We start from the raw sequence: 17576 nt of genomic DNA on the forward strand, positions 1-17576 counted from the left end.
CACCACTGCAGGAAAGCGTGCGCGTGTGTGCGTGTGCGTGTGCGTGTGCGTGTGTGTGTGTGTGTGTGTGTGTGTGCGTGTGCGTGTGCGTGTGTGCGTGCGCAGACTCTCGCATTGCTCTGAGGGAGGGGGCGCAGGATGAGAAGACGATTAATATTTTGATTCTGAACAAAAGCTTATCCAAGTTATTCACATTATTAAATGTTTTTAATCATTTCTACACATTCTCTTTGGACTCTCCCTCAATTTTTTTTTCTACCAAATGTATGCTCGCACCACATTCTCTGAATATGATGTTTAAATGGAAATCACTCAACACTTTTTTTTTTTTTTTTTGGTTTTTAAATTTGTCACATTTCTACCCCGAAAGCATCCTGTATTTACACACCGGTATACATGTGTATTATCTGAAGAATTTGTTCTATCACCTCACCCTGCCAGTAACTGAATGTGTACTATTTATTTATTTATTGCACTTGAACGGCATCAAAACTCATGGCTGCCACACAGCTTTGTGTACTGTCTCATGTGCTTTCATGGTCAGCATTCACCTAAACCTTCCCCCGCTCCCCCAAATGGATCCTAGGGAAAGCAAGGAACTCTTGCTGCAGTGAGCAATGGGTTAAATCAACACTTGAACATCATTCAAGTGTTTAACAGTATAAATATATAACTGCATATATAACCCTATACTTTCAGCCTGAAATTCATTTTAAGTATGGTTGCTTTGATAATAATTTCACTACATGTTTGGCTCTATAATCCAAAGTAATAAGGAACCCTGAAACATTACAATCACCCTCCGAAATACTTCAGGTCCATTGGGGTGAGAAAGCCACAGAGCTACATTGAATTGCGCCTGAAGATTGGTTAATCACGGGACTTAGGTCCGCATATTGCTCTCTTTGGTGTTCACTGTTTTGTGGCGAAAATCTAATTTCGCATCAGTGAACTCTGTCCGGAGGTGGTTCTGTTCGAATTGTGGCTTTAATGGTACCGGCCTATTTTCAGGGCCTTGGATATAGAATGTATCTTTAAGTTCAAATCTGAAACTGCACTGTTAGCCAAGATTGTCCCACTACCGGTCATATTAATTGGTATAGATTGTAGTGATCTTGTGGCATAACAATTATCGCGCTACAATCTTGTCAAGAAATTTGCCAGTCTTTGCCAAATAGTAAAATGTGTTGTTTTTTTTGGGGGTTTTTTCTTTGCTCAAAATTTGTGTTTATTTTATTTCCCTGCTGTTTGACTGTTGAGCTTATTCGTGGAGTCCCCTTGAGATCTGAAATTCTTATTTTCCCTCTTCCATTTGCAGAAGAGGGGAAATAAATAGAATAGTCTGTGTAGAGCCATGATTTGCATAAAAATGCCAGATTGGGTCTTTCAATAACAAGGAAATGTGTTTTGTCTGACTTTTTTATCAGATTGTTATATTTGACATTGAGGCGATTTTGTTCATCAATGCTGGATTAAAAACAAACAAAAAAACAACTCAGGACTTAAAATTGAGCTGAAGAGTAAATTGTCTTTTAAGGACAAAGTCTTTATGCGCTTTCATTTTCTTAACTGCGCATGGAATTAAATTACTTAGCGTTACATAAAAAGCGTGTTTTATAACGTTCTTGTTGGGAAAGAGGAAGTCCTTTTTGTTGCAACGACAGCTGGTAAGCCAGAGACATTTCGGGGCTTCTACTCGAGGGTCACAATTTGGCCTAACTGGCAAACACAATGTGATATATTTTTGTATTTTGAACCAATACTTATTGTGTACAGTATTTTTTTTTTCTATGAAAATCCTGACGTTTGTTGTTGTGGACAATTTTAATTTTAGCTTTTTTTCTCAAGAGTTCCTCTTATTTAAAACAGGAGTGCAATGTGGGTTAATTAGCACAAATGACAAAGAACGCAGATGTTCATAGTGGATATCTCCCAGGTCTGATGATGTGTTTCAATGCAGGACTTGTGATAAAATACCTGTTAAAGGATGAATGTAGCACCTGTTGTGCAGGTACATTTATGTTTGTTTTTTTTCGCCACCGTTATATTTTCAAGGTGTTGACCAAACTTGTTGAAATCATGGGTGTGAGGGAGGTGTTAACAGTATATTTGTTTTTTGGTCCGGACCAAAGCTGTACTTAAATAAAACGTTTGAAGTTGGTAATATGTGCTGCTTTGCGCTTTCTCAAAGTCATGTCTTGGTTTTAATTTGAATTCACCAGTGAGAACGCTCAACCAAGTGGTAACCAAGTGACCTGCTGCAAGTTGACATGGTAAACGGAGGATCTGTTTTCGCATTTGTCAACATTTGACCACGTTCTGTGGGTAACCCAGTTTGACACAATTGCATGGATTTTCCAGCTTGTCACACTTGACTAAATCGAGATTTCACTATTTCCCGCGTAGCGATGTGGTCAAATGCCGAGTTCATTGTTTCCAATGGAGTGGCTGTTGCCTACTAGGGATGTGATTTGTGTGTGTTAGTGGGAGTATGTATATGATATACTATTGAGTAAATGTATAATAACCTTTCCTTGGCTCAAGTTGTCTAGAAATATGCTAGTTTTAAATAAAATGTTTAAAATAACATTGTCAATCGTGATTTATTTCACTGTGTATTCCAAATAATCTCTCAAAGGCAAGTTGACTCACTGATTGGAGCAGTGGTTGAATGTGTCATGTTTTCTTCTCCACACCTATCAGCTCCTCCCTGTCTTCAGGCTCTGTTCCTACTGCCCTAAAGTCTGCCCCAGTCAAGCCTCTACTAATGATACCCTCCCTTGACCCAGCTGCCGTCCAGAACCACAGAACCGTGTCACTTCGCTGCTTGTTATCCGAAACCATTGAGCAAGCCGTCTCCGATCGACTCTCTACCTCTCTCAGAACGACGTCCTCCCTTTGCTTTAATCCAGTTTTTAAGGCTTCGCCCTCCGACGAGACCGCTCTCCTCTGTTGTAGTGGAGGATCTTCATACTGCCGGGGCTCCACCGCTATCGTCTGTCCTGATTCTCTTTGACTTATTTGACGCCAGTGACACGGATGATCACCAAATGCTTCTCTCCTGCCTCTCTGAGCTTGGAACTAGAGGATCTGCGCGCTCCTGAGTTGAGTCATACTTGGCCGATCGCTGATTCCAGCTCTCATGGAGAGGTTCCCTGTCCAGGCCTTGCGCTCTAAACGCTGGTGTCCCTCAGGGCTCCAGCCCCGGGGCCTCTGCTGTTCTCCTACATTAAATCCCTCGGTGGTGTGATCCCCCGTGGCTTCGCCTATCACCGCTTTGTAGATGAAACCGAGCAGAGCTCCCCCTCGAAACACGAGTCGATCCGCATGTTTTCAACATGTCTGGGCGCCACCCGAAGCTCAATCTGGACTAGATGAATCTACTATTTCTCTCTGGGAAGCGACTGCCCTCGCACAGACCTCTCCGTCACCATCGCGAACGACACCATATTGCCCTCTCAGACCGCTGAGAACCTTGAAACGCGGTTGTCCGTGATTGTGGACAACCGGCTGTCCTGCTCCACCGACATAGCTGCCACAACCCGAATAAGCCAATGGAGCCATGTTTTATTCCGTTTTCTTTTTTTTTTTACTATGATACAATGCCTGTGGACGGTAAAAGGAATCTTATCCTCTTCAGAAGTCATGCACATGGTGTACCAGCTCCCTTGAGCCAATCACATACTGACTTCTGATCTCTAAAGACTTAAAAAAAAAATAATAATTCAACAGATGTTAAACCTTCATCATTCTCTGATCATCAAAATATTTGCATAGTATTACTCTATTTCCCCAATCGAACGTAATTTACTAATGTTGGCATAACAAATTCAATAGGATATTGTAGGCATCGGGAGTCATTTAAATACAAAGTGGCTAAATAACTTACTATTCAACCAGTGAGGATCAATGGAAACGTTATTGATGATGAAACAACGATAGCGACACTGTTCAACAAATCCAGTTATTTCAAACCATCTGCTTGGGATGGCCTGTCCCGCCCTGGTCACTCAGCTGTCAATATAAAACATGAAAAATTGTACTACTTATCAAATACAAACAAAAAAGAAATTATAACCACTCGCGATCAATGCCACCTAAATATTAATCCGACTATTGAAAAAACTACTGTAAATCTATAGATGGTATGTTCTACATTCAATATGAAGTAATGCCCGCTCCCCCCTTTTTTGTGCCGGAGTGACTCCAGACTCCCGAGTCATTTTAAAAAGATTCGTTCGCTGCGACCGAGTCGCCCTGCATCACTATCGACGAGGTTTCCAAGCGACGGACCCATCGGAAGTGGATTTGTGACGCATGCGCAGCGCAGCGCCCGCCTCGTCCCAGCAGTGCTCGGCGTGGTCGCTAGCGTCGCGAACTACGTGGCAGAATCTCTTCGGAGATGGAGCCGGCTGCTCTTTTGGCCTTGACTCTGCTCGTCGGAGCCCTCCTAATTTTCGTTGTGGTGGTAGTCGCCGGGAGACAACATGTGGAAACAAGGGAGCCGGCGGACGAGACCACGGAGACAGTCGGTAAGAACTGTGCGCCAACTAGCTAAACTCCGTTAGCTTGTCGGCTGGACAGAACTCCATTGACTCCAGTTACGAGTGGGGTATCATGTGACTATTGAATAGTTGAGACGATTGAGTAGTCATGGGGACGGGTGGGAGTGGAATACTTTTAGATTTTATTGACGCCGATTTTCTTGTTCCAGCTGGACAAAACATGAAATGCCTTAAGAGTCTTTGCTGAAGTACCGGCCACTCGTACGACAGGTGTCACTCGTGGACAGCACAAAGTTGGTGGCCCGCCATAGGAGACGTCATAATCACAATCGGAATCGCTTTATGCAAATCGTTTGTTTGGCCATAACAAGGCGTGACAGTCTAAAACAAACCAAATATACAGAATGGTTGCACAGGATCAATTTAATCAAAAGGCTAGGCCACGGGCTGGGCGAGTCGGTTTTAAGTTATTACAAAATAAAGGAATATCTCATATTGTTTGGAAAAGTTCAACTTGTAATAAAGTCTCCTGAATGTATTGCCTTTTTGGGGGTAGAGTGTAACAAAATCCAGACTGGTGTGCGTTTATTCATCAGGCAATAATTTGGGTGTAGTATTCTCAAGACTTCCTTGCATTAAAGGTAACAAGCTACTAGTAAGTCATCCTATTTAATGTACATGCCAACCGCTCTTCCTGCAGCTGAAGAGAGCACACTAAACAAGGCCCCCAGTACCAAGAAACAGAAGCTGGAAAAGCAGCGCACCCGAAAGGACAAAGCCCAGCAAGCCTTCAGCCACCCTCTGCTGGCATCCTCTTTGAAGGTAAACTTAACTTCACTTCTAAGAGAAATCTTTTCTCTTCAGCGCTGTCTTTGCAACGCTTCCTGTCAATATGTTTGTGGCTGACAAGACCAGACTACCAAAATGTTTTGATGGGAAGTTTGGATCTATCTAATTGGATCAGCATTGAATATTAAACGCAGAAAAGTAGTTCCAACAGACGGTGTTGTCATATAAAAAAGGTACAACATTCAAGAATGATTGGTGAATCCAGTTTTGCTGATGGCATGTCAGATTTACCTTTAAAAGTGTGTGTGTGTGTGTGTGTGTGTGTGTGTGTGTGTGTGTGTGTGTGTGTGTGTGTGTGTGTGTGAGTGAAGGGTTGGAGCTTTTCTTTGTTTCCTCCTTTTAGTGGTCCTCGTTCTTTAGGATCCTTCACTTATTTAGAAAATTGATTTTTTGTTGAATTTATTTTTTCATTATCTGCGACTAGAAAAGGCACCACTCTAAAACTTAAAGACGTTATTGTCCGATAACGTCTGTGTACTGCAGTGAATGCAATTTCCCCAGCAATCAGCCCTAAATAGAGAATGATGTATTATTATTTTGGGGCACTTTGCTGGTAAGTGAATTATTGCTCTTGGACATTGGACAACACAGTAAGCTCTAGAAAACCAAGCTCTTTTTTCCAGTCATGTAATAATTGTGACAGATATAGTTACTCAGTGGTTCTGACCCAAGAAGCGGCTTTTCTGGGTCGATCCTTTCCCCAAATGTCTGTATTGAGCCTCTATTGATCTGTGTTGCTACTCCCAGAGCCATGGCGGGAATGTAACATGCCTGGACTTCAGCAGCAATGGGAAGTACCTGGCCTCCTGTGCAGATGATCGCACCGTCAGGATCTGGAGCACCAAGGACTTCCTGGATCGAGAACACAAGTGTCTGAGGGCCAACATCGAGCTGGACCACGCCACACTGGTCCGCTTCAGCCCAGACTCAAGGTGCCCAACAAATACACACAGGCCTTGTCCTACAATATGACATGGGTTGTCGATTGTAGCGAGCGTCATAAACGAACAACCAAGAATGCTTAAAAAGAAAAGTGGGATTTATCTCCCTTTGGGTTTGGTCCTCTGAATAGTTTAGATGCTGTTTCCATAGAAATACATACAGCCCAAGCTTTCTCTCGAGGTTACACACGAGGCGGAGGTACAATATTCAGTGTCAGGAGAATTGGCACCGAACACTGGCAAAATGTTCAACATTCTGATTTGTAACCTTCAATTTAAAAAGGAATATATTGTGTCTAAAGTCCTGGAATTAAAAGAAAAATGGTAGGCTTGATTCCACATCTGTTTGAATTTGATTTCAAAAACTGTTTTGCCTGTTTATTTAGCACTGGGATTTCTCAACATCTAGTAGAGTAATGTTATTTGTTTATTGTAGACCGATGTTCCACGGTAATTGAAAGTTAATATTGGGAAGTATGTTTTTTGCATCACTGGAGGGCAGGATTAGCAGGTCTAACTCATTGCTTTTTACTATTCAGGGCCTTTATCACGTGGCTGGCCAATGGAGATACCATTCGAATATTCAAAATGATCAAGAAGGACGACGGTTTCTTCACGTTCAAAGCTGCTCCTGAGGACTTTATGCAGAAACACAAGGGCAGCATCCTCAATATTGGCATTGCGGAAACAGGTATTAAGTTTGAGAACATTAACTCTGGGTGTGGTGTCAGTTTTTGTTAACTATTACAACCTTGAGTGCAGCCAAAACTGTTGTAAGAAATTTGACAGACATTTTCGAAAATGATATTCAATGTTAAGGCTTAAACGTTTGCCCCATTGGACTGCATTCAAGCACAGAAAGCAGCTGCAGCAGAGTGTCTCGATAGTCAAGCGTTAGGCGAGGTTGTGCTACGAACATAAATGATGGGAACCAAGATTTGGTTAGGTTGAAAAATTGCAAACTTAGCCTTTAACTACCTTGAAAGAATAATAATAATAAAAAAAAAGGATTAATGGGATTTAATAGCAGCTGTCCTCTGTCGTCCTGCTGTGCGTTTCCCCCGCAGGCAAGTTCATCATGAGTGCCTCTTCCGATACCAGCATCCACATCTGGGATCTGAAGGGAGAGGTCCTGGCCTCCATTAACACTAACCAGATGACCAACTCTCATGCTGCCATCTCTCCATGTGGCAGGTCCTGAAAACGTCTTTCAAAAGTGGAAAAAATATATAATATATATATATATTTATTTATTAATCCCCCAGGAGGCAGATTTGGGTGATGTATTTTCTTGATTTATAACTCAGGTGATGTATGAATGTATTTGAATGACTGGTCATGAAAACATGTGATTTTAATTGTAATTAATTTCATTCAATTTTATGTTGAAATTTCCTGAGAACAAGCATGCTTAAATTGATGTTTACTTACCGTCGCCTTGTGTTTTAACAGGTTCGTGGCCTCCTGTGGCTTTACCCCTGATGTGAAAGTGTGGGAAGTGTGCTTTGGTAAAAGTGGTGAATTTAAAGAAGTGGCGCGAGCGTTCGACCTGAAGGGCCATTCGGCGGGCGTTCACTTCTTCGCCTTCTCCAATGATTCTCAGAGGTGAGACCATTTCAATGCGTTTGCGACAGCAGACATTTCTGTGGCTCTGCACCCCTGAGAAGTATAAATGGAGTTTAGCTCGGCTCTAAATCAAACACTCAATTTGATTTTGATTGAAACCTGTTTAATATTTGATGGTTAAGCCCAGAAAAACAAAGCCTTAGTGAGTTAGTTGGTACAGTGGTACCTCGACTTACGACTGCCTCTACTTACCACTAATCCCAGATACGAGTAGCGATAGTCACAAAAATTTGTATCGACTTGCCACCGACTTCTCTAAGATACGACTGTGGAAATTTGCAGCTGGCGCGTCGCTACATCATGTGTGCACGTAGTTCGTTCATTCAACTGCATTCAATTACATCATCATTTAGCAGAGGCTTTTGTGCAGATGCTTAATGTTTTGGGCGTATGTATGTATTCACTTGACTTTAATTCAGTTTTATTATTCCTTGTTCACCATAGAATGGTCACTCTGTCCAAGGATGGCACATGGAAGCTGTGGAACACAGATGTAGAGTATAAAAAGCAGCAGGACCCCTACCTCCTGAGGACCGTGTCCTGTAACTCCTCGCAGGGCAGCAGGATTGCGCTGTCGCCTGACGGCCGAGTGGTGGCCGTCAGCGATGGCTGCGACGTGGCCATGTTTGACGCGGTGAGCGGCAATCTGGAAGAAGAGCTCCAGGGGGTCCACGTCGGTGAAATCACAGACCTGCGGTTCGACATCAACGGTCGCTTCTTGGTGTGCAGTGGCGACCGGGCCATTCGCGTGATCCACAACGCGCCGGGCTACCGCGCTGCCATCAAGGATATGCAAGACATGCTGAGGAAGGCCCAGAACGAGGCCATGAAACAGAGACTGCAGCAGCAGATACAGGAGGCACAGAACGCACTGGACACCGTGTTGGCGGCTCCCCCTGCACACTAAGGAAGAAAGAGCCCACTTCCCGGTCCCAACGTCATCACCGTCTTACTTGACCTTTTTGTAAATCTCGATCTCTATCGCCCTCTGCCTCGCCTTCACTAAATGGGCTGGATTTGACTCTTGACAGGGAATAATGCCATTTGCCTGACATTTTAATAAAGACTATGTGGTTTTTATAATGTCTTGAAACTTGTCTTTCATTTTATTGATTGCCCTGTTAATATACCATGTTAATACATAACATGAGAGTGAGTTAATTTACCTTATCAAAAGGGAAGCCTACATTGAGTAAGAGGAGGAGCCCTTGTAAAGGGTAGATCGACCCACATTATTTCTTACTCATCGGGCGCCCTCTGCTGGACACCCATTTCAAGTGCGAGAAACTGGTCTCCCGCAAAACGCGACTCGAAGCTCTCGCGAGAACTCGAGTTCTGCGAACTGAACTCGGAAGAAGCGACGGAGGGTGAAGGGCTCGCGGCTTCAAAACCAAAAAAACCAAAAACCCCCAAAATCGATCCCCAAACATGTCGGGACGCTCGGTGCGGGCCGAGACTCGAAGTCGCGCCAAGGACGACATGAAAAAAGTGATGGCGGCCATTGAGCGAGTCCGGAGATGGTAGGTGCAAACTACGCTCGTGGTTCGGGAGATACCGAGCGAGAACAGCGGGCGAGTTTAGTGTCTCTTCCCGCTTTGGCTAGCTCTCAACGGCGAGTCGTTCAAAGCATATCTACTACTGTTGTGTTGAGTTACATACACGAGCGAAACACACGGCCAATCAAAAAGCCAGGGGACATAATATTTGCTATATATATATATATGTATTACATTAGTACATTAGTGTTAGCCTTCATAGTTTTCTCTGCTTTTATTTGTTGGTTCGAATTAATCCTGGCGTTAAAGTGGTAATCCATTAAACCCTCCGCGTCGGATGGATTACACTACAAATCCCAGAGTTCCATTCGAAACGTTATTTACCGACTTACTTACTGACTTACTCATTTATTATTATTATTATTATTATTATTATTATTTCAAATCAGCATCCGGGTTCATCCAGATCTAACCCTTTCTTTGTTTGTTTGTTTGTTTTTTTGTTGTTGTTTTTTTTTTTAAACAACGCACATACATCGAATGGCGGCGCCTTATAAACGTTGAACTTCCCATCTTCCCGTCCGACACAGGACTCTGCTGACATCAACCGGACGTTGATTCAGAGATGGGGGTTTCCCCAGCGATCAGATTAGCCTTGTCCTCCGTTAGTTCTACTCACTGAGCTCTGTCTTCCGGGGGCTAGCGTGATAACTGCCACCAAATGAATTCACATCAACATCCGCTTATACTCCTAATAGAATGCGGTGCTGCGGTCCATTAAATCGTCGATAAACCGACCGTGACGCTTGGGGGGCTGGTTAGTGATACAAGGTAGTTAGACAAATCATCTCTGTCCTTCCTCTCAATGGGTTTTCTGCTATTGCTGCAGGATTGAGTATCTGACATCGTTGAACGGGGCTACGGTTCAATTCTCGACCAATAAGCAACTTCTCCATGACGTCATGACTGGCAGTGGCACTGATTAGACCAATACCTTTTTTCTGCCACGGCACACCTTTCACAATGAAATAACCCCACGGCACTTCACCACTATCCTGTGAACCACTTCAAACGGCACAAACACAGTAGGTGTGATTTTGGCCGACTGGTAGCTCGCACTTTCATGGTGTAACTTGAGCTTGTTCTGATGAGCACGGAGCTTCTGTTCTGTTCAGCCTTACAGTTTGTATTGTGCAACACAGGAGCTAATGGAATTTGAAACATTTTCACGGCACACCTAGCGAGCCCTGACGATACACGGCACGACAGCCCCGCACTCACTCATCTGTACTAATCCAATTAGTGGAAAAACGTGTTTAACTGATTTCCTGAAATTATTTTGGGCAAATAACCACACATTTGTTGTTATAACTCCCCCGTGTTGAAGTAGCAGCTGCATAATAAACTGCATTCAACACCGTTGATCAAACACTGATCAACCAGTAAAGCATGTGTACCTTATAGGCAAGATTCAAGATTCAAGATTTTTTTTATTTGTCACATACATATACATACTTCCATACATATATGCAGTGAAATGTAATGCAACGCACCCGGTGATAGCACACAATATGTCCTAGGAAAAAATAAAAAATTAAATAAAATAAAAAGTAGAAAATTCCTTTCTAATAGACCGACTAACTGACTCCTAAAACGTAATACAGTAAGTGGAATACTTATAGAATAAGATAAAAATATAAAGAATAAAATACAATAAAAATAAATTGAAATAAAATGGAATAGATAGAAGGAATATGCTTATGTATATACAGATATGTGCATTTAAAGTGGCATGTGAATTAAAGTGGCATGTGAATGTGAATAGAGGGAGTAGTGTTTGGGATAATACAGCACAGTATACAACAGTACGGCGCAGCAATACGGCATCACGAACAACCCTGAACAGTGATACAGTATGCGGTACAGTATGCTACATATAGTACAGTAGGTAGTTGAGCCTATGTGTATGGCTCAGTTAGGACCCCTGGTGAGGTCAGCGTTGACAGTTCTGATGGCTTGAGGGAAGAAACTCCGTCTCAGTCTCTCTGTTCTCGCTGTGTGACTGCGGAGGCGCTTGCCTGACCGCAGCAGCTGAAACAGTCCGTTGTTGGGGTGATGAGGATCCTTCATGATCCTACGGGCTCTGCTACTACACCTCCTGGTGTAACTCCTGCAAGGGGGGGAGGGTAGTTCCAGTGGTACGTTCAGCTGAACGCGATGCCTGCAGCAACCCGGGTTCAAACCCAGCCTGCTGTCATTTGCTGAGTGTCTCTTCCCCACACTTCCTGTCTCTCTCCACTGTTCACTACAGCAAATAAGTAGAAAAAAAGCACACTGCCTGAATTCCAGTTTAGCTTTAAATCTAGCGAAAAATAAATTCCTCCCGACTTCTCGCAAGCCGAGACTTTTCCCTCTTCCGTGGGTCCCACGAGATTCCCGATCCAACCCAACCCTCTACTAGTCAAAAGTAATGACATTCAATTTAGAAAACTGTCCGATGGATTTTTCTACTGTTGAGAACTTTGGGCAATATCCCATTTCCCATTTTTCTTAGCTTTTCACCTTTTGACCAAGCTGACAAAATGATGATCATTTTTAGCCAGAAAAAATAATTCACCGTTCAGTCAATCCTTTTTTTTTTTGTATAGGGAGAAGAAGTGGGTGACGGTTGCAGATACGTCTTTAAAGATTTTTAAGTGGGTACCTGTCGTGGACACGAAAGTGGTAAGAAAATGCTTTATTTTTCACTAATGAAATGGTTAAATGACCCTGGTGTAGCTCAAGTTGAATTTGGCCGTGTTCTGTGTTCTTTATTCTTGGCTTACCTTTTCGGTAAGCAGAAGGAGCAGAAGATTTTAGAAGGCGTGGTCGGGCAGCTGAACAGCTTCGGCGGCGACCTGGCGTCGGAGAATGCCAACTCATCTCTGCTTGACTTTCACGGTATTTACTCACGGCTGAATGTTATTTGATGATTCACTTTCTCTCCAAATTTGAAAACAAAATGTGAGAATATTGTCAAAATAGGAAGAACTGTTGAGTTGAAGCAATTAGGGATGCCACGGTGAGGAATGCCATGGAGTGTCCCTGTAATGCATGGGCGCTAATTGCAGAGGGAGTGAGACAGGTCCCGATCTCTGCCTAATCTCGGGTCTCCTGAAGCCTTCTCTCCTCTCCGTCTGTGATAAGCAGACTCTGTTGGCGACTCTGCTGTGCGCGCACAAGGAGCCACTTTCACTTTCTTAGCGTCAGACTAAGTATTGATAACACGCTTAGTATTTGACAAATTTGAATTTTATTTTTTCATTTGATGAACGTTGGCGCTTATATGCGAAAATTAATGAAATATTTTACATAGGTTTTGTTGTTATAAAAAAAAAAAAACGACGGTGGGGGCAAGTAATGTAATCAGTGTACGTCTGAACACCGTATAACACCGGTAACCGCGTCAACCCTTGAGGCAATGCTATTGACAAATTTAGAAGTTTTCACAGTGCTCTAATGTTGCAAACAATCTGTGAAACCCTTCCTCATCATTGTACACTTTATTCCAGGGCTGGCTGGCTATCTATGTTGTTTTTTATTTATTTATAAATCCTTTTCGGTGACCTTCCTGCTTACCTATGTATGTTTACTGTACAGCGAGCCGACTGTAACTATGATCCATGATCACAGTTAGTGCAGAAAAAACTCTGGCTGCTGGGAATAGTGTCCAGCAAGACTACAAACCAAAGGACAAATTTAAAGCACTTGTAACTTCCGTGTTGTGGTACCTATCTCTTTTTTCTTCCTTAATTAAACTATTTAAGGTATTGCTTTAGGATTTGTAGCAGTGTGACCCTATACTGTGTCTGTTAATATTGTTGTTCTGAAACTTAAGCTGCCGTCTCGGCCAGGTCAAATTGATTCAATAGTACATAAATGGGAAAAACAATCAATGAGAATAATCTCTCTTCATCCCGCCTTCGTCCCCAGATGAGACGAGTAACCAGAGCTCCCTCTCAGACGCCTACCAGCCCAAGGTGGACAGCAGCAGTACCTCCAGCCCACAGCCCAGCTACCCGCTCAGCCCCGCCACCATGGTCCCATTCCGCACAGACAGCTCGCAGCCCCCGACACTGGGACAGGAGGCCCTGGAGGGTGAGACGCTGAAACCGATTAAATCAATTCCTCCTTTGACGTCATCATTTTTCAATTCTAACACAAGTGGCGATGGAAAGTAAAATGTTGTTATTATCAGTCAAGCTTGATTCACACCAAATCTGTAATCGCACTTGGCAGCGGGGTCCTCCCCCTAGTGGCCACCAGGCGATCTGCATCCGGGTTCGTCCCAAATGATGTCAGGGAGAATGGGAGAGCGAGTAGTTTGCCCAGCTGGACATGAACCATTTTCCATGACACGAGAGTTTAAAACCCCCTTAATATAGTATTTGCAAAGTGCCATAAAAAAGAAAATATAGACACTTTGTTTATATAAAAAAAAGATTTATTGATAGTGAATATGGTGACATCTAAATCGCACGTTAGTAACGTCATTATTTTATATTCTTGACTAATTGACTTTGTTTTTAAAACTTGACTGACGTAACTTCCGCTCATAGAGTTGGAAACCTGTCCGCACCGCAGCATGTCCCGGCTTTCCGCGCGCGGAAGGAATGAATGGGCTCCCGAGGAATGAATGGACTTTGGGTTTGTTTTTCTCATTTGTCCGACTTGGTGTGATGCAGGCAAAAAAAAATCCATCCATGTTTTTGAGCAAATCAGACGGAAGGCGGAGCACACATTAGAGCCTGCCTATGAATACTAGATTTGGAAAGGGTTGGGGTTTCTTTTGGACTTTCCCACCGTGCTCTCTATTAGTGGTTTTAGTCTCTCAGTTGGACCGTTACCGTTTTTACAGATGTCACTCATAAAGTTTGTGGCTAGCTTCACTCGAAAGTTCACCAACTTGCCTTTGAAAATCTTTTTTGTGAAACAAGTGGAAAGTTGTTCCTCTCACTGTGGATGTTTTCAGAGCCATCGCCACCTTGCGAACTCGCCGACGAACCGCCGACTCTCATCAAAGAAGACCTGTCGCCCGTCGCATCCCAGGTGAGCGGTGTCATCACGCACGCCTTGCTCGCCGTTTGCCCGTCCTCTCCTGTCTGTTGTTCTCTTTTTGCCTCTTCCTCTTTATAGGAGGGAGACATAGAGCGAGAACAAGCTCAGCTATAAACTGTTAATGATTAACATATGAAAATGGCAGCGATTTCCATACCTTAAAAAAAACATCCAAATTAAGACCGCGGACAGAGGGAAACCTCTAGATGGATACTGAAAGTTTTTATAATATTTATTTTTTTAAACACTCTGTGTTTGAAACGTCTTCTAGCAACAAACCCGCCTCGTGGCCTCGGGTCCTAACGTCTGAACTCAAACGTTCCCTCTCCAAAGGAGGAAGAGGACTTCTCCATCGCACCACCGCTGAAGAAAGTCTGCACCGAGGACAACGCCGTCCTGCCGGCCGCCGCCATGAGATGACACCCGCCCCGCCCGGGCCCCAGTTTCTCAAGAGGCACAGCTCCGAGGTTTTCTGCGGGGCGTCCAAGCCCGACCTATTGAAGCCATGCGGTGATATGCAACCCTCTCCCTGCCAGGTGCAAAATGGACGTTCAGAGAGCTGGGCGCTGTTTCCAGTGGGGGTGAAAACAACCGTAGGATATTACAACCAAACAACGTTCAAACGTGTGACCGCCAACCTAAAACACGAACTAGTCAACAGAACGAGTATTGCTTTCCCAGGGAATCATTCAAAATCAAAGAGATAGTCCTTGACTCTTGAATTGTATTTAGTATTAGAGCATTGTAGTTGTATTCTATAGTTTGTTTATTTTTCTCGTTGTAGTCTACTTAGTGTTTAACTGAATTTTTTTATATTTGTAGAGTATTTCTTCAGTTGTGTCGGGGGCCGCTTTCTGCAAACCCCCCCCCCCCCCAAAAAAAAACAAAATGTAAAGAGGTTTTACTTGAAATAGATTTAAGTCAATACCCCAAACTTAAAATAAAAGTGACTTTTTAGGCTTGAATAAAGGAGTACGAAAAATATAACATTGAAGCAACAGAGACACTTGAGAGGAATTGTATCCCATCCAAAACTGTTTTTTTTTTCTATATCGAAGTGTTGCACTGGTCCTTTTATACTGGCTGTTTTCAAATATTCAAGGTTTGTATTTTGGCAGGAACTTTAGAACGAGTAGAATGGAGGATTTAATAATTTATCAGTCGCTTTGAGGAATTTACAGCTTTTTGGCTCTTCCTGTCGGGGGTTCACAACCTGGGACTCAAAGTGCGCAGTCTTGAAATGCTCATTTGATTCCAATTTCAGCACCAAAAACCAAATTTATATATATATATATATATATATATATATATATATATATATATATATATGAGAGAGCGAGTATCCTGTATATATCTATCTCCAAGCCAAAGATGCAGGGATCAGGACAAACCCCAGGTAAACAAGTCAATATGGGACATGAAATGTGCCTCTTGGAGTGACAGGCACACTGAGAGATGATGGGTCCAAAACTTTTCTATGACTAGCATGTACACTGAAACTAAAAACACAATCTCAGTGATTTATTTATTTTTCTTTTGAAATTGACTTTCTATCATTTTTGAAGTTGCTGCGTCCACATTCGGATTCAGTGTCTTGGGGATGAGGAATGACATCCCAAATATAGGATGTAATAAAAAAATATATATATAATTTGAATTGTACAAATATAACTTAATAACTGTATGTTGTTAGATCAGTTATTCTGGGTTCTGGAAGGTTTTTGCAATAAGAAAATATGAAGTGAATGTGCCCCATGAAGGAGCTCCATTATCTGAAGGCGGTGTTCTGTTGTGGTCAACTGGCTCAAAGAGTCTAATATAGGAATATTTCCATTTCCAAAATGATTGTTTTATTTTATTTTGTAAAAGAAAATATATATATATATATTATTTTGTATCAACTGTAATTTTAAGCACAAATTATATAAGACAATCATTTGTCCTTGTTTGGTCTTCATTTATACATTCGTTTCGAGCTTCTCACATTCTCACACGACTCACTTTTTGTTTTTCTGTCGATACAATTTACAATAAAATAGGACAGGTGGTGTCATGGTAATTTACAAATATAAATCCAGCTTTTGTTTCAAAAAGCTCGCTTATTGAAAAGTAAAATTATATATTCTAAACATAGTGAAATACAATCATTACTCCAGATATACTTTCCTGCCAGTAGGCGGCGGCGTTCCCCTCCGTACTCGCTCATAAACTATCTGCTCTAGACACGACTAATGAAATGCTCTATCGTCACTTAGAATACATTGACACAAGGGGGTTCAAGAATTGGATTTTAAACGACCATGACCTTTCCACCCCCAAAAGGCCCTAAACCTCACATTTAAAAATGCCTTTTGTCTGTGTATTTTAATCCATTTTTTTCTTGTTTTGACTTTGGGACTCTACCTTATAAGTCCATTGATTTTTTTTAGATGTTTTTTATTTTTAGCTTTCAATAAACTTGAACGTCCATGGGTCCAACCTCTGTGGGTCAATACATTTTTGAACATTTAAGAGTTATTCATCTTTGCAGTGTCGTCATGTAAGAAATGATTCCATTGGCCCAGGCAACAAGAAACCATCCTGCTTTTACTTGAAAAATACAAATAAATACCTTCTAATGCTTTGGCAAACACCGGAGCGAGACTGTGTTTGCCGATGGAAACGTCATCGATCACGTTGTAGATCTATCACCTACAGCCTATGAGCCAGCTGGACTTGAGCAGTTTTTGAGATGTTTTGAAGTTAAACACGGAAGTAAACAGTCGGCGGGGACATGTATTTGCAGATTTACGATTCACAGCTCTTACTCAGAGGGACAGACGTCAAAGAATACGTTTTGTGTTTTGTGATTTCATAGAAAGTTAGATGAAAAAGAATACAAAAAACGCTGAATTTCTGGGGGAATTGTCTGTTTTCTGTTTCCGATGTTTGCAGACTCTGCAACATTGCTAAACTGCTGCGTCTCTGCGTTTTATGCCATTATATGTTATGTTACGGTACAACTCCTTCTGCCTCGGGGCCAATGAACAAACTGTTTTCCGCGATGATAAAATCCTTTCAGT

At 42.4% G+C, this 17576-nt stretch overlaps 2 protein-coding genes across 2 annotated transcripts; both read left to right on the forward strand.

Moving 5' to 3' along the window:
- Window positions 1–4350: 4350 nt before the first annotated feature.
- tbl2 (transducin beta like 2) lies at window positions 4351–8994 on the forward strand. Its single transcript, XM_080013381.1, has 7 exons — window positions 4351–4532; window positions 5206–5327; window positions 6102–6286; window positions 6835–6986; window positions 7363–7489; window positions 7748–7900; window positions 8366–8994. The coding sequence occupies exons 1-7, from the start codon at window positions 4403–4405 to the stop codon at window positions 8826–8828; spliced, it is 1332 nt and encodes a 443-aa protein (XP_079869507.1). The 5' UTR covers window positions 4351–4402; the 3' UTR covers window positions 8829–8994.
- A 283-nt stretch (window positions 8995–9277) lies between these two features.
- Window positions 9278–16910, forward strand: bcl7ba (BAF chromatin remodeling complex subunit BCL7B a). Its single transcript, XM_080013743.1, has 6 exons — window positions 9278–9441; window positions 12066–12141; window positions 12258–12357; window positions 13390–13554; window positions 14429–14505; window positions 14848–16910. Exons 1-6 carry the CDS (start codon window positions 9350–9352, stop codon window positions 14932–14934), a joined length of 597 nt encoding a protein of 198 aa, XP_079869869.1. The 5' UTR covers window positions 9278–9349; the 3' UTR covers window positions 14935–16910.
- The last annotated feature ends 666 nt before the right edge of the window (window positions 16911–17576 follow it).

The sequence above is a fragment of the Zeus faber genome (genome assembly GCF_960531495.2).
Source record: "Zeus faber genome assembly, chromosome: 14".
NCBI classification, from domain to species: Eukaryota; Metazoa; Chordata; class Actinopteri; order Zeiformes; family Zeidae; genus Zeus; species Zeus faber.

What these genes read in the sequence shown, in the direction of transcription:
- bcl7ba (XM_080013743.1), top strand. Translation starts at nt 9,350, where the DNA reads ATGTCGGGACGCTCGGTGCGGGCCGAGACTCGAAGTCGCGCCAAGGAC. An exon ending in ATTGAGCGAGTCCGGAGATG is followed by an intron (nt 9,442 to 12,065) that starts GTAGGTGCAAAC and finishes TTTTTTGTATAG; the next exon opens with GGAGAAGAAGTGGGTGACGG. An exon ending in GGGACAGGAGGCCCTGGAGG is followed by an intron (nt 13,555 to 14,428) that starts GTGAGACGCTGA and finishes GGATGTTTTCAG; the next exon opens with AGCCATCGCCACCTTGCGAA.
- tbl2 (XM_080013381.1), top strand. Translation starts at nt 4,403, where the DNA reads ATGGAGCCGGCTGCTCTTTTGGCCTTGACTCTGCTCGTCGGAGCCCTC. An exon ending in CGCTTCAGCCCAGACTCAAG is followed by an intron (nt 6,287 to 6,834) that starts GTGCCCAACAAA and finishes TTTACTATTCAG; the next exon opens with GGCCTTTATCACGTGGCTGG. An exon ending in GCCATCTCTCCATGTGGCAG is followed by an intron (nt 7,490 to 7,747) that starts GTCCTGAAAACG and finishes GTGTTTTAACAG; the next exon opens with GTTCGTGGCCTCCTGTGGCT.